General features: G+C 34.6%; 1 protein-coding gene across 1 annotated transcript; it reads right to left on the bottom strand.

Annotated features, from left to right (window-relative positions):
• Positions 1 to 63: 63 nt before the first annotated feature.
• Positions 64 to 1,038, bottom strand: LOC127806523 (RING-H2 finger protein ATL52-like). The gene has a single exon (XM_052343877.1). It carries the CDS (start codon positions 1,016 to 1,018, stop codon positions 449 to 451), a length of 570 nt encoding a protein of 189 aa, XP_052199837.1. The 5' UTR covers positions 1,019 to 1,038; the 3' UTR covers positions 64 to 448.
• Positions 1,039 to 14,035: the final 12,997 nt, after the last annotated feature.

Genomic DNA, 14,035 nt, shown 5'->3' with positions numbered 1-14,035 from the left:
AGAATAATGTGAGGGTATTATCATGCTAATCAAACTTATATATAGGTAAATAGGAGGACAAAGTTAAATCATATCTGGTTATATACTCATATATATGAAAGTCACATTTGTGATGTTCATACATTGACAAAATATAATCAGCTTGTAACATCATAAAATTAGGAGGTTGATACGGCTGGGTGTCATTAAGTGTGTTAATGCGAAGGGGTTCCAGCGGGGGACAAATGTAAATACCACTGGTTCGCCCCTAATGGGAAGTAGAGTACAAGTTTGCTTTGCATATTGCATCAACAGATTGCCGGCCCCTTGTTATCAGCGCCTTTGGTCCACAGCTCACCCATCCCACGAGGAATCATTCACAGTGCAAATACATGATGTCTTCACCACTTTTATACACGACAAAACCACTTTAACTAAAAAAGATGAACAAAACGACGACAAATCCCTCTCACACCGCATCCGCCCCCAGCAATTCTTCTCGCGAATTCTCCGCCTGATCCGCCGCCACCGTCCGCCGCAGGAGCACTGGCGGCTCCACCAGCGCCCGGCACACCGGGCAGTTGAAGTGAGCGTATAGCCACTTGTCGATGCAATCAGCGTGAAAGCAGTGCTTGCAGCTCGGCAACCGCCGGAGCTCCTCGCCGTCCTCAAACGCCGACAGGCACACCGGACATTCGTTGTCGCAGCCTTGTTCCTGCTGCTGCTCCTTCTTGTACTTGAAACTGCTCACCAATTCGGTGGTGGAGCCGTCGAAGCTCCGGCCGGACGAGGAATCCAGAGCCGGAATCATCCCCCGGCGGGGCGGCCCATCTGCTTGATCGGAGCACCACTTCAAGATGATGAGGTTGTATAGTGCGAGGACGACGGCGGCTGTTCCGACCACCACCAGGCCGTAGTACAGCATCGGCATGGTGGATTTCGACGCCGGCGGCGGTGGAGAATTGTAAGGGCTTGGAGCTTTATTCATGGTGATGCTAGTTTTCTGAGAAAACAGCGACAGAGAGAAGGGTTCTGTCATGGGTATAATCTATAATTGTATATATAGTGTCACTATTAGAGTGATTTATTAAATATATTATATAAATTAAAAATTACTCACAGGGAGCATTGTTTTGGTAATTTTTTGACAAATTTTGCACTGATGTCGTTTTCAATAGTAGATTGCTTAGAGACCCCTGAGGTTTTTCAGTATTACATTTCGTCCTTGTGGATTCTGAAATTACAGATCTGCTCCCTACCGTCTCAGAGACAATCGGCCCGAGTCTGAGACTGCTCCTGTCTGTTAGTCGGATGTTTGGATTTGGTGCACAAAGACAAATTTGCTAATGTCGTACAGAATTAGACGAGTTGACAAAAGTAGCCTCAACCAGTATTTGGAGAATTTACAAATTGGGATATTGTATTGCCAGCACAGAGTCCACATCCCACTAGATTCTTCACTAATTTTTAAATTTTTATTTTACCCCAAAGCCTACTCTTTCCGACTATCGCTCGCCCATCTCTTTCTCTCCCGCATCATATATACACAAACACACACACACACATATATATATATACATACGCGCATGGTCAGCCATAGCTGCCGACTCGTCGCCATTGCTCGGTTGGCTATGGCGGCTGACCCACACATTCTCTCTATCTAGAAAAGCATCTTATCCCGTTCCTCATCATTCTCACCAATTTCATCCCAAATTTGATGCATTAAAGAAACAGGGACAATTGTCATTCAAACATACTCGTTCTTTTACACTACTAATCAGCTCTGCTTGTAACAACTAAGCAACTAACAAGTTTTACAAACACTTTGGGGCAAAGAACCACAAGTAGTATCTCCAACAAGAGAATTCTGTGCTTCCACTGCTACCACGTATCCTACACCATTAGTAATACTCAAAAAATGAAGTCTTAATTGAACATTTCAGATTAGAAAACATAAAACAGAAAACAAATGAACATAATCAAATATGAACTTAGCCATATTACTGAAATGCTAGATCAACCCATCGCCATTAGCCGACTCCCCTCCCCCCCCAACACTCTCTCTCTCTCTCTATGCGATAGCCTTGAGGTAGGTGGGCACCGCCATTGCCAAAGTGGGTCAGCGATGGCCGAACCCTGCGATTCTGGGGTTCCTCGAACCCTGAGGTTCGGTGGTTCCCCCATTCTCAGTGGGTCGGCCATAACGGACCTACCTTGGCAGTGGCGGTGGGTCGGTCGCCATTGCTGACCCACCTCCCAGTCGTCGCAAAGAGAGAGAGAGAAAGAATGTGTGGGTTGGTCGCAATGGCCGACCCATCAATGGCAGGGAGTTGGCAACCATGGCCGACCATGCGCGTGTGTGTGTATATATATATATGTAATGTATTTGTGTGTATATAGTGCGAAAGAGAAAGAGAAAGTCGAGGCAACGATCAAGGGGTGGTCAAAGAAAAGAGTAGGCTGTGGATTGTGATGGTAAAATATGAATTTTAAAATGAGTAAAGAATTTGGTGGGGGTATGAGATGTGAAGAGCAAATTTATAGGCTGTGGATAGAATTTCCCTTACAAATTAGGGAAATTCTATTTGCAACCACATATTTTACTCTCTATAACCCACTTTTAATATTTCTAAAATATTCTCAAATGAAAACTCATATTTACCCTCATTTAAATCGTTGATGATTAACCACCCACCATTACTCCTCAAGCGTGTGCATCCACTTTCTCACCCATCATCGCCACAGTCACTTTTTCAAATAGCAGCAACTATAGTAAATTAATATAAAACAGTAGAAAATTATTAATATTTTTAAAAATTAAAATAATTTCTTAATATTATCAAATAACATGCATTTATATAATTTATATTTAAAAATAACATAATTTATAACATCATAAACATCGATCACTAGTTAAATCACATAATTTACATAGATGAGTGATGAATTAAAAAAATAAAATTAATTAAAAAATAAAAAATACTCTTCCTTGAAACCTCGACCATCGGGGTTCGAGACCTGGGGGATATCTCGAAACTTGGGATTTGGGCAATTTGGGCTTCCCCAAACTGCGGGATTCGGGGCATCCCTCAACCCCCGAATCTCAAAATTCGAGAGATTGAAGGAATTCCGAATCTATAGATTCGGAGAAAATTAATTCTCCCAAATCTTGAGATTCGAGAGAATTGATTTCTCTTGAACCTTGATATATATATATTTTATAATATATAGTTATAATTATAATTATATATATAGTTATAATTATATATATATAATTATAACTATAACTATACATATAATATGTATGTATATATATAATAAATTTTTTGTTTTTTTACAAAATATAGTTATAATATATATAATTTTAATTTTTGATATTAATAACTCAACATAATCTGATCCGAATTTCACTATGCAAATTAAGTAAGTTAGGGAACCTTTATCCCTGAAGTGCGAGATTTGGGAAACCCCATACCCCCCGAATCTCGTTGTTCGGGGGGTTAGAGGTTCCCAAATCACTGGGTTCGGGGAACCCTTTACCCCTAAACCTCGTTGTTCGGGGGGTGAGGGCTTCCCCGAACCCCGCGGTTCTGGGAAGCCCTCATCCCTTGAACAATGAGGTTCGCGGGGGGTAAGGGGTTTCCCGAACCCCACGGTTCGGGAACCTCTAACTGAAGGGCATTTTTTGCGATTTCAGGGAACTCCAACGAAGATGATGGGCGAGGCAAGCGAAGTGGGCGGCGACGAGAGGTCAATGGTGGTCTATGAGAATGGTCTGAAGAAGAAGAATAACAGGGTTTGATGCGCGAAGAAGGAGAATAGGGAGAAGACTAGGGTTTGATGCGAAGAAGAACAGTTTAGATGCGCGTAGGGTGTGTTTTTTGAGGGATGGTTGTTTAGAGGGTATATTTAGTATATAAATGATTGTACAAAGTAATAAATGTGGTTGTCAATATTAAAATTTAATATTTTACCTGTAGTGGTTGTGAAAAGCAAAAGTTATGGTTGTAAATAAATTTCCCAACAAATTATCTAAAAACGAAGCTGACACATTGATGGACAAAAATGCCCCTGGATGCCATTGCTTTGATTTTATTAAAATTTTAGTTTCATTTTAGATTCAAAAAATTAAACTTGATTGATTGAGATGGATTTTAATTCCACCCTTTTTTTAAGTTCATAGATGTGACCTATATTGACTTTTATGCATATAAAAAATTAAAAAATATTAATACATCAAAATCTCTACGTGTTATATATATTCATTTACACTGGAACTTCACTTTGTTACGTGCACCAAGTTTAGTTCTATTTCGCTACTTAGGCTATACACGACCTCAACTTTAATATAATATTTGGACCCAACTTGGTTTAGTAGAGTTCTTCATTGGTAAGGATGGTAAAAATATTTCTCTTATTTGATTTGAAGGAGTCAAAGGCCTTTTGATCAAGGATTGGGGTGGCAAAAATTTCTAATAAATTTTTTTTGGGGAGGTAGGGATGGGGTTATTAATCTTCGTCTTGCCCAAATAAAATTGGCCCCTTTTAGGGTTAATTACACCAATAATCACTCAACTTTACATTTTATTACTATTTAGTCATTAAATTTTAAAATATTACTGTTAGTCACTAATATTTTAAAATTGTTACTGTTTAGTCACTAAATTTTAAAATGCTACATACTAGTCACTAATATTTCAAAACTGTTTTTTATCTGTCACTCGTGGACTTAAAGTTCAGTGACTAACGAGTGATGAGTAAGAAACGATTTTGAAATACCAATAACTTGCAGGTAACATTTTAAAATTTAGTGACTAAATAGTAACAGTTTTGAAATATTAGTAACTAACAAATAACATTTCAAAATTCAATGACCAAATAATAATAGAATGCAAAGTTGAGTGATTATTGGTATAATTAACCTTCTTATCTTATAATACACATAAACTCAACCCTCATTGTTATTTTTCTTTTTATACTAGAAATTATAAAATAACAATTATTCAATTCCTTTTTTGGGGAATAGGGATCACCATCTCTGTTAAGGAGCAAAGTTGGGGTTCAATTTTGATGCTTTATTGAGATATAAGGCGAGGGTGCAAGGTGCAAGATTAGCAAAATCTCGCCATCATTATCCCTATCACCAACTTGAAGATAATAATTCGACTTAGAATTAATTTACCTAATTTAATAGAGAATTTCTTCTAAAAGTAAGATATAAAACTTAAATCTTAAGATTCATCATTTAAAGTCAATTTTTATGGGGAATTGTGACAAAAGGCCTACCCACGCATAACTTTTGTCTAAATGGCCTTTGACTAAAATAAGGTGAAAACGAATAAATCAAAAGTTGAATAAATTGGTAAATGATGAATATACCATTCTTTTTAATTTGCTCCCTAATCTCCTTTGTCTTTGTCAGGGAGTTGCCCTGCCCAACATCCTTGTCATTTTCGCTAAGGGGGCTGCCAACATCCACAACAAGGAGGCTGGTAGGTGTGATTCGACCATCTTCTTTAATAATCATCAAATGATCGTCACTTTCTCCATTAACGTCTGATCGGCATGAATTGAAAATCCCCCAATCGGTAAACTCTCCATGCATACCTTCTTTATGCATATATGTTTGTTTACCTACAATTGTGTGTTGTATTTTCAATTTTGGGCATCTGGGTGTGCCGTATTTCAAATGTTCTTAGTTATTTGCTCGCACTTTGATGTTTCCCATTCATATGTTTTAGGGTTTTTTGTTTGGAGAAATTTTTGGTTGATCTACGTTTGAAGTAAATGGTGTAACAAGGTTACAAAAATCAAAATTTTTGGCCCTTAATATAGTGTAATGCAGTTGTGATGCCACCAATTTGGCACAGAATATGACTTTTATAAATCGTAGAAGCCAATATAATTTGAAATTTTTTCAAGTTTTTTTTTATTTTGCCTGTTGTATGTTTGAATGCTATAAGAAGCTTATGTATTTTGTTCCATTTTCCTATTGTCCACTTAATGTGATTTGGCAGATGAATGTGGTATTGAATCAAATTTGAGATAAGGGGATGACGAATTGAACACAGAAAATATCTTAGTTGAAAATGATTGTGAATTAGTTTGCTAGTTTTCAAACACCCTTGACAGCCAACCATGTGCATCAATTAGCAAATGGGCTAAATGGGTAAATGCTTGGTAGTGTTGGAAGGATAATTATTTTAATCACCTATTGTTTTTTAAATAGCAAATGCAAACGATTGGAAAAGAAAATGTTGATTTGTTGTTTGTTTTTGTGTTTTTATTTCTTTTGTAATTCGAGATGGTATTTTTCAAAATTGATTAGTTATTTGTTTGGGCAGATGGAAGAATATTCTATTAAGTTTTTATGAAGAACACATGTGCATCATTTGTCATTGAACTATTCTATTTTTGTAATCAGGATTCACTTGCACTTTGCTATGGAACTATTATATTTTTTTTATTCATTTGTCGGTAAAATTAGAACTTACTTTTAAGAAAATAAATTCAGACCAACTTTTATCTAATAAATCTAGAAGATTAGTTTATTCATTTGTGAGTTAACTATATATGATTCATCAACTATACATATTAACTGCTTTTAAGACTTGGAACTGATTTTTTTTTTTTTTTTTTTTGTGTTGTGCAAAACAAAAAAATGGAGTATGCAATTGATGTTAAAGATAAGGTACATGGCAAAATAAACAATTGATGTAGAGTAGATATGATGATGATGTGGAGGATAAAAATGGCAGCTGAAATTTTTGCATGGCATTTTGACCTTTAGAGTAGATAGTATGATTGATTTTCTTTTGTAAAATTGCTTCTATCATTGCTAATGTAAATTTTGACACATTACTAGCCTTTTTTTTTTCCATAACTTAGCTTTTGTATGGGCAATTTTGTGGACATATTTTTGGCACTTTGTTAGGCATTTATTTTGTAAAAATTAGATGTTCGAAGATAACGAAAGCGAGAAGTAAGCTATATATAACAATAACGGCACATAAATCGTTCTTGACGCCATCCTCGACGTGGGAAATGCATGTTTATGTATGGCACATAAGCTATATAAACATTTATTTTGTCTTATAAGTTATTTTGTAACTCATGTTTATGTATGATTAAATGAATGCAATATCATTTGCGAAATGCATTATCTCAATTTTTGTTATGTCTAAAAATAATAATAATAATTTTTTGTTATAATATTTTTTATTTGTCTCTTATGATATATTATATGGGTTCTCCACTAGTGAAATGACTACATTTATGCCACTTAAGCAAAAATTAGATATTTTCAAGTGATGGAATCGAGAAGTCAGCTAGGTATGACAATAACGGCACATAAGTCGTTTTAGTTTTACCATAACGTCACTTATGTCGTAAGAGGTCGAAATCCTATCGAATGGGTTTCCCGACCAATGTATGTTCTTAGAGATGTTATACAGAGACTTATAATAATAGAAAATAAGCTTCTATATCTCTTTGTAGTATGACACAACCATTTCACCATAAACAAAATAAGCATTCATGTATGTTAATTACTCTTGAAATTATCAAAACTGAGTGTTATCGAGGTCATGATTACAACTAAACATCCAAACTCCATTAAAGATGTTATTATAACCAATTTAAGATGTTCGGGGGTAACGAAAGCCGGAGACAAGCAAGATATGACCATAACAACACATAAGTCGTTTTAGTTTTATCATATCATCGTCTATGTCGTTAGGTGTCAAAACACTATCGGATAGGTTCTACACTGGTAAAATGAGTACATTTATTCCACTTAAGCAAAAATTAGATGTTTTCAGGTGACAAAATCGAGAAGTCAGCTAGATATGACAATAACGCCACATAAGTTGTTTTAGTTTCACCATAACGCCACCTATGTCGTAAGAGGTTGAAATCCTATTGAATGGGTTTCCCGACTGGTGTATGTTCTTAGAGATGTTATATAGGGATTTATAATCATAGAAAATAAGCTTATATATCTCTTTGTAGTATGACACAACCATTTCACCATAAAAAAAAGTAAACATTCATGTATGTTAATTACTCTTGAAATTATCAAAACTGAGTGTTATCGAGGTCATAATCACAACTAAGCATCCAAACTCCATTAAAGATGTTATTATAACTAATTAAAGATGTCCGGGGGCAACGGAAGCCTAAGACAAGCAAGATATGACCATAACAACACATAAGCCGTTTTAGTTTTATCATAACGTCGTCTATGTCGTTAGGTGTCAAAACACTATCGGATGGGTTCTACACTGGTGAAATGAGTACATTTATTCCACTTAAGTGAAAATTAGATGTTTTCAGGTGACAAATCGAGAAGTTAGCTAGATATGACAGTAACGCCACATAAGTCGTTTCAATTTCACCATAACGCCACCTATGTCGTAAGAGGTCGAAATCCTATCGAATGGGTTTCTCGACTAGTGTATGTTCTTAGAGATGTTATACAGGAACTTATAATCATAGAAAATAAGTTTCTATATCTCTTTGTAGTATGACACAACCATTTTACCATAAACAAAGTAAGCATTCATGTATGTTAATTACTCTTGAAATTATCAAAACTGAGTGTGATCGAGGTCATGATCACAACTAAGCATACAAACTCCATTAAAGATGTTATTATAACCAATTTAAGATGTTCGGGGGCAACAGAAGTTGGAGACAAGCAAAATATGACCATAACAGCACATAAGCCGTTTTAGTTTTATCATAACTCGTTTATGTCGTTAGGTATCAAAACACTATTGGATGGGTTCTACACTGGTTAAATGAGTACATTTATTCCACTTAAGTAAAAATTAGATGTTTTCAGGTGACGAAATTGAGAAGTCAACTAGATATGACAATAACGGCACATAAGTCGTTTTAGTTTCACCATAACACCAATTATGTCGTAAGAGGTCGAAATCCTATCGAATGGGTTCCGATTAGTGTATGTTTGTTTTATGTATGGTTAAATGAATGCAATATTGTCTGTGAAATGTATTATCTCTATTTTTGTTATGTCTAAAAAAAATTATAATTTTCTCGAATGAACAATTTGAGAAAGAGCATAAATGGTCTATCATAGTAAGGAAAATACTTTTCTCAAATTAATATTTTTTATTTATCTCTTATGATATATTATAATTGTTAGAGTTATGCCTCACAAGCCAATTATATTTACATGTAATTGATCATATTTTTCATCGTGACTCTTTATCTTCAATCAATTATTATTGTAAGGTATTATGTTTTATTTGTCATTGATGGTTGTCTTTATTGTTTCCACTCTTGACAAAGTCCATATATCAAATAGGCTCATGGAATATGGTCGTGCATAGAGATGACGATCGTGAAACATATTCCTTATAAGCCTTGATCTTAAATGTTCCTAGTCATAGAGTTATTAGGATTGGACACTAATAACTCAGATAGACTAGCATATATGATGCATGCTCAATTAGGAGAATGTCTTGTTTCATAGACATTGGTGTGTGGACATTAGTGCATATATGTGAGTGCTTATTATAAGAATAAGTACACTGAACTGACCCGCTACAGCATTCCTAATGGTAATTGTTTATTGTCGAATTGGAATTTCTGTGTTGCAATAGTGCAGATTGGTCCTTAGACTTGAGATATCATGGTAGTCTTATATTTGACTGGTTACGCTTTGGTTCTTTTTGGATTCCAATAGAGTCATTAACAAATTATCATTGGGCGTAACCTTATCACATATGAAGGCTTGTGCATGTCGAAATAGAATTCATCACTTATCGATAAGATGAGAAGATGTCCTGTGTATTCCGATGATTTCATGACTGAGGAAATCCTTGGCCAAGGTGAGGTGGAAATCAAAAGGTGTTTTGATTTCACCTATCAAGTCATACTTTTGATTTCACCTATCAAGTCATAAATCTGGAATGGATATATAGTTATTGAATGACTAGGGTTTCGTTATAAAACCATACCCTAAATTCAATCGGGACATAGATTGATAAAAGGATTTTACTGTACGGTAATTGCAATTGAAAAGGTCCGTGTTTTTCCATCATTGGCTAGGTATTTATGGCATATTGCTAGACGTTAACCATGATATGTAGGGTTTTAGAATTAATTTGATTAATTCTAAAACTATTAATTAAAGAGTTTAATTAAGAAACCCACGAGATGAGTTAATTATGAAGCCCATAAGTTTAATTAAAAAGTTTAATTATTCTATTCAGTTGGGCCTTCATATAGCCTAATAGAATTGGCCCTACATCTGGCCCAATGGTGGACCTAAGGGGTCACACACTTAGATCGAGCCTGTTCCACAATTTAAAAGAGAGAGATTCGGCCCAATATGATTTTGGGACCAGGCCTAAATTGTTTAGGGGATTTCCAAGGCACAACTAGGGTTTTTAACTCTATAAATATGCCACTTATGAAGTTGGAAAAAAAAGAAAAAATTCGGATCTCTCATTGGAGGCGTCTAGGGTTTGCTAGCACTACTCGAGGCGTCGTGGAAAAGGGTCGATCGTGTGGACCGACTTGGAGGAGTTTGCGCTTGCAACTCTACGGATCAAAGAAGGCAGAATCGAAACTACACGGTTGGCCGGTTCCTAACAATAATTACTTCTCTTATTATATATTATTTGGGGCAACAGAAAAGACAAGCTAATTTTTAAATAATGATGGAGTTTGATAAATATTATAATAATTTGTTTAATAATAATATGTAATTGGGTGGGGAAGAAACACAAATTAATAATAACTTGTTAAAATCAAATTATAGCCATTAATTTTGTCTCAGTAAATAATGTCCAATTGGGTGGGGGAAGAAACACAAATTATAGTCATTAATTGTTAAAACAAGATGGGGGTATTAAGGTCTTTTGACATACATGGTTATTTTGGACATTTAATAATAACTTTTACCTTTCATTTAATACTTGAGGCCTTTTATACAAATAACATTAAATAAAGGCTTTTTAATCAAACTTATCCTTTCACTGGGCTCTTTAACTCAATCCCCCATATTTTATCCTAACAACTTAAGAAGTTGTCCAACAAGGCTAAGGCTAATTCCCCTGGACTTCGTCCAAAACAACTTAATATTAATGTTGAAGCTAACATATCAATTAAAAAAAAAAAAACTTAATATTAAATGGAGCATTATCTCTAGAACAAGTGTTCAATCCTAGTCCTAGATAACATGGATTATTGATTAGTCCTATATATATGAAGGATTTGTCTAGGTTAGGTTAGTATAAATAACAGAGGGTCTCTCCAGTAAGATAGCACATTCCACATTCTACTTACTCAGCTATAATTATTCTAACTTAAGTAACAGAATAATTTTCCCAACAAGCCTCAGGACAGTCTCATAGTTCTTGTTTTGCAGATCCAAAGTTTAAAAGATTGGTCACGATATGAGGTAGGTGTCATCTTCTCTTGAATAAATATATTAGTGATCGATTTTTTACATCATCAAATATATATATATATATATAATACAAATGTATAATAGATAATGCAGTTGGTATTTACTGTCCCATACTGTTTTAAGGCACAACAGTTAGATGAGTAAACTCATTGCTGTTCTTAAGCGCAATGATGGCTTCATTGTTCTTGTTAGCATTTCATGTCATGTTTTATTACTAATTACGGACAGGACAAGAAGCTATTGTGCAGTACTAATTAATATGAGATTATTATATATAGTTAGTTGCTCAATGTACAGTAAGTTGACTACTACTACTCTCTTTCTCTCTTTTCTTTTTTTTTTTAAGAAAAACTCTATTTACAATAACCTTTTTGGCTCCACACAGCAACTTTCTAATAAAATTGAATATAACTAAAATAACTTAAAAGAAAAATCTATTTTTACTCTCTATTTTTCTAAATATGTAACCACCTTATTTTGGAAAATCAACTGTTTCCTAACTCTAGGGTTCAAGAAGTCATCTTTCTCCCTAACTTTAGAGTTAGAGAAGTTTACTATTTCCGTAATTCTAGGATTCGAGAAGTCATCTTTCTCCCTAACTCTAGAGTTTAGGAAGTTTGCTATCTCTCTAACTCTAGAGTTGGGGAAAGTTTGCTATTTCCCTAACTCTAGAAAACTTTCCCTAACTCTAGAAATGTTTAATCGAACCCTAGGATGAGGAGGTTCTATGTTTTTTCATATTTATGAATTTGATTGTTCTATTTATCTCTTTCTATCTTTTGTGTTCCTCTACTTGTTTCTCTTGCTAATTATTTTTATAATATGAGAATTATTAGAAAATTTAGAGAACGTCTACCTCTTTGAAGTAGTGTAGCTCTGAGCATGCATCTTCGTCTGCAACTCTAAAGCTCATCTTCGTTGTTCTTGTAAAGCATTGGCGGAGGGGCAAGATGAGTAGCTCAGTTGCAGTCGTCAGCGATTCGAGTGGCGAGATGAAACAAAAGAGTTGCAATCGCCAACAAACAAAGAGGCGGCAAGGGCGAGATCATTTGCAGTCGATGACTGATATGAAAGGAAAAGAGAACATGACTTGTTCGTCGAGAAAGGCAATTGGCGAGTCCGACAACTGCAATAGGATAGAGCAAACGGGTGGGTGATTCGATTGGGATGGTTGTGTGATGGTAATATATGCTATGGGATGACTATGTGCGATGATAATATGTTGAGAGGGTATTCTAGGAAAATAATAGTTGTAGAGAGTAATTGAGTGTTGTTGTGTAGAGCAAATGTAGAAAGTTATTGTGGAGAGCAAAAAGGGTTGCTACAAATAGAATTTCCTTTCATAAAATTCATATAACAAAGATTTAAAATTTTATATTAAATTGAGTTCAAGATCCAAATTGAACCAACTAGACTCTTATTCGATTAGTCTAATCCAATTTTACATAGTGATTAATTCAATTTCAAGTCCAATTTTATAGACAAGATTAACATTGGTTGAGTCCAAGTTAGTATGAAACTTGAACCAACTCGAGTCATACACACCTTGTTGCTCATATAATAAACTAAAGAGGTAGATGATTTGACTCTTTTCAATACTGAAAATCTGGCTTAGCTTGTACATTTAATTCATAAAGATTTTATGGTGATTCGAGATGATTGCCAAATATGAAATGAAGTGCAAACACAACCAAGAATAGAAAGAACTTATAAGATTCAAATCTTTCAAGACTACGTCTCGTTAAGGGAAACCTTGAAAGTTCTACTAAAGTTCTACTAAGTAAAATCCCTATCTTTTAATAAAATTATAAACCAATAACCTTACCAAAACAAGAACAACTTTCTTGTAGGCAAGAATAAGTCCTTCGTACCAAGGCGAGAATCCCCCTGTTTGTGAGGAATTACACCAATAGAAAAAAAAAAAAATACAACTTTTTGAAATTTTAAAATAATAGAAATAAAAGAAGTATAAATGAAGATCTCCTTCAATACTCCAACCACGTCAACTCATTTTCTTTGCCTAAAAAGAATTGAATGCTCTTACGAAGTGTTTTCAATTTATTTGTCTTTAAGACTCTACATAAGCCTTCATTTATTGTTTCCAATTTAAAAAATAGTTGTTAGAGAGAAAAACAAAAAAAAAAAGAAGAAGAAAGAACATCTTCTATGAACTCTTACCTAAGATCACTTCTTTTTCGTTAATGAAACATCACAAATCTAAACAAATGAGATTAAAGGAGAAGACAACAACCTAGAGGCCAAATTCTCATTTTAAATGGATATCAAAATAAGGATATATCTGCAACAAGAAACCTACATATCTAATTTGGGAAAGATCTTATTGTTTGACTTAATTTGTTAAAAAGGAAATTTTGATTTTCATGAAAGATGATTGTTACAAACAACAAAAATATCTTTTATTTTGTCAATGAAGATTATGAAAACTTTTAAGAAGAATCTTAGACTTGTCTTCCTTCAGACATTTTAAACTTTAGGATTAGATTTTTAAATATGGCATAGTTGAAGATAAGCTTTGATTTAGGTGTTTGAGAGAGCTTTGTGAAGACATCTGAATAATTATTTTGGAGATGTTTGGACATTTAAAAGCATTCT

The sequence above is a fragment of the Diospyros lotus genome, chromosome 7 (genome assembly GCF_014633365.1).
Source record: "Diospyros lotus cultivar Yz01 chromosome 7, ASM1463336v1, whole genome shotgun sequence".
Classification (NCBI taxonomy): domain Eukaryota; kingdom Viridiplantae; phylum Streptophyta; class Magnoliopsida; order Ericales; family Ebenaceae; genus Diospyros; species Diospyros lotus.
Note: the sequence above shows the minus strand (reverse complement) of the source record. Positions and strands in the feature narration are given on the sequence as shown.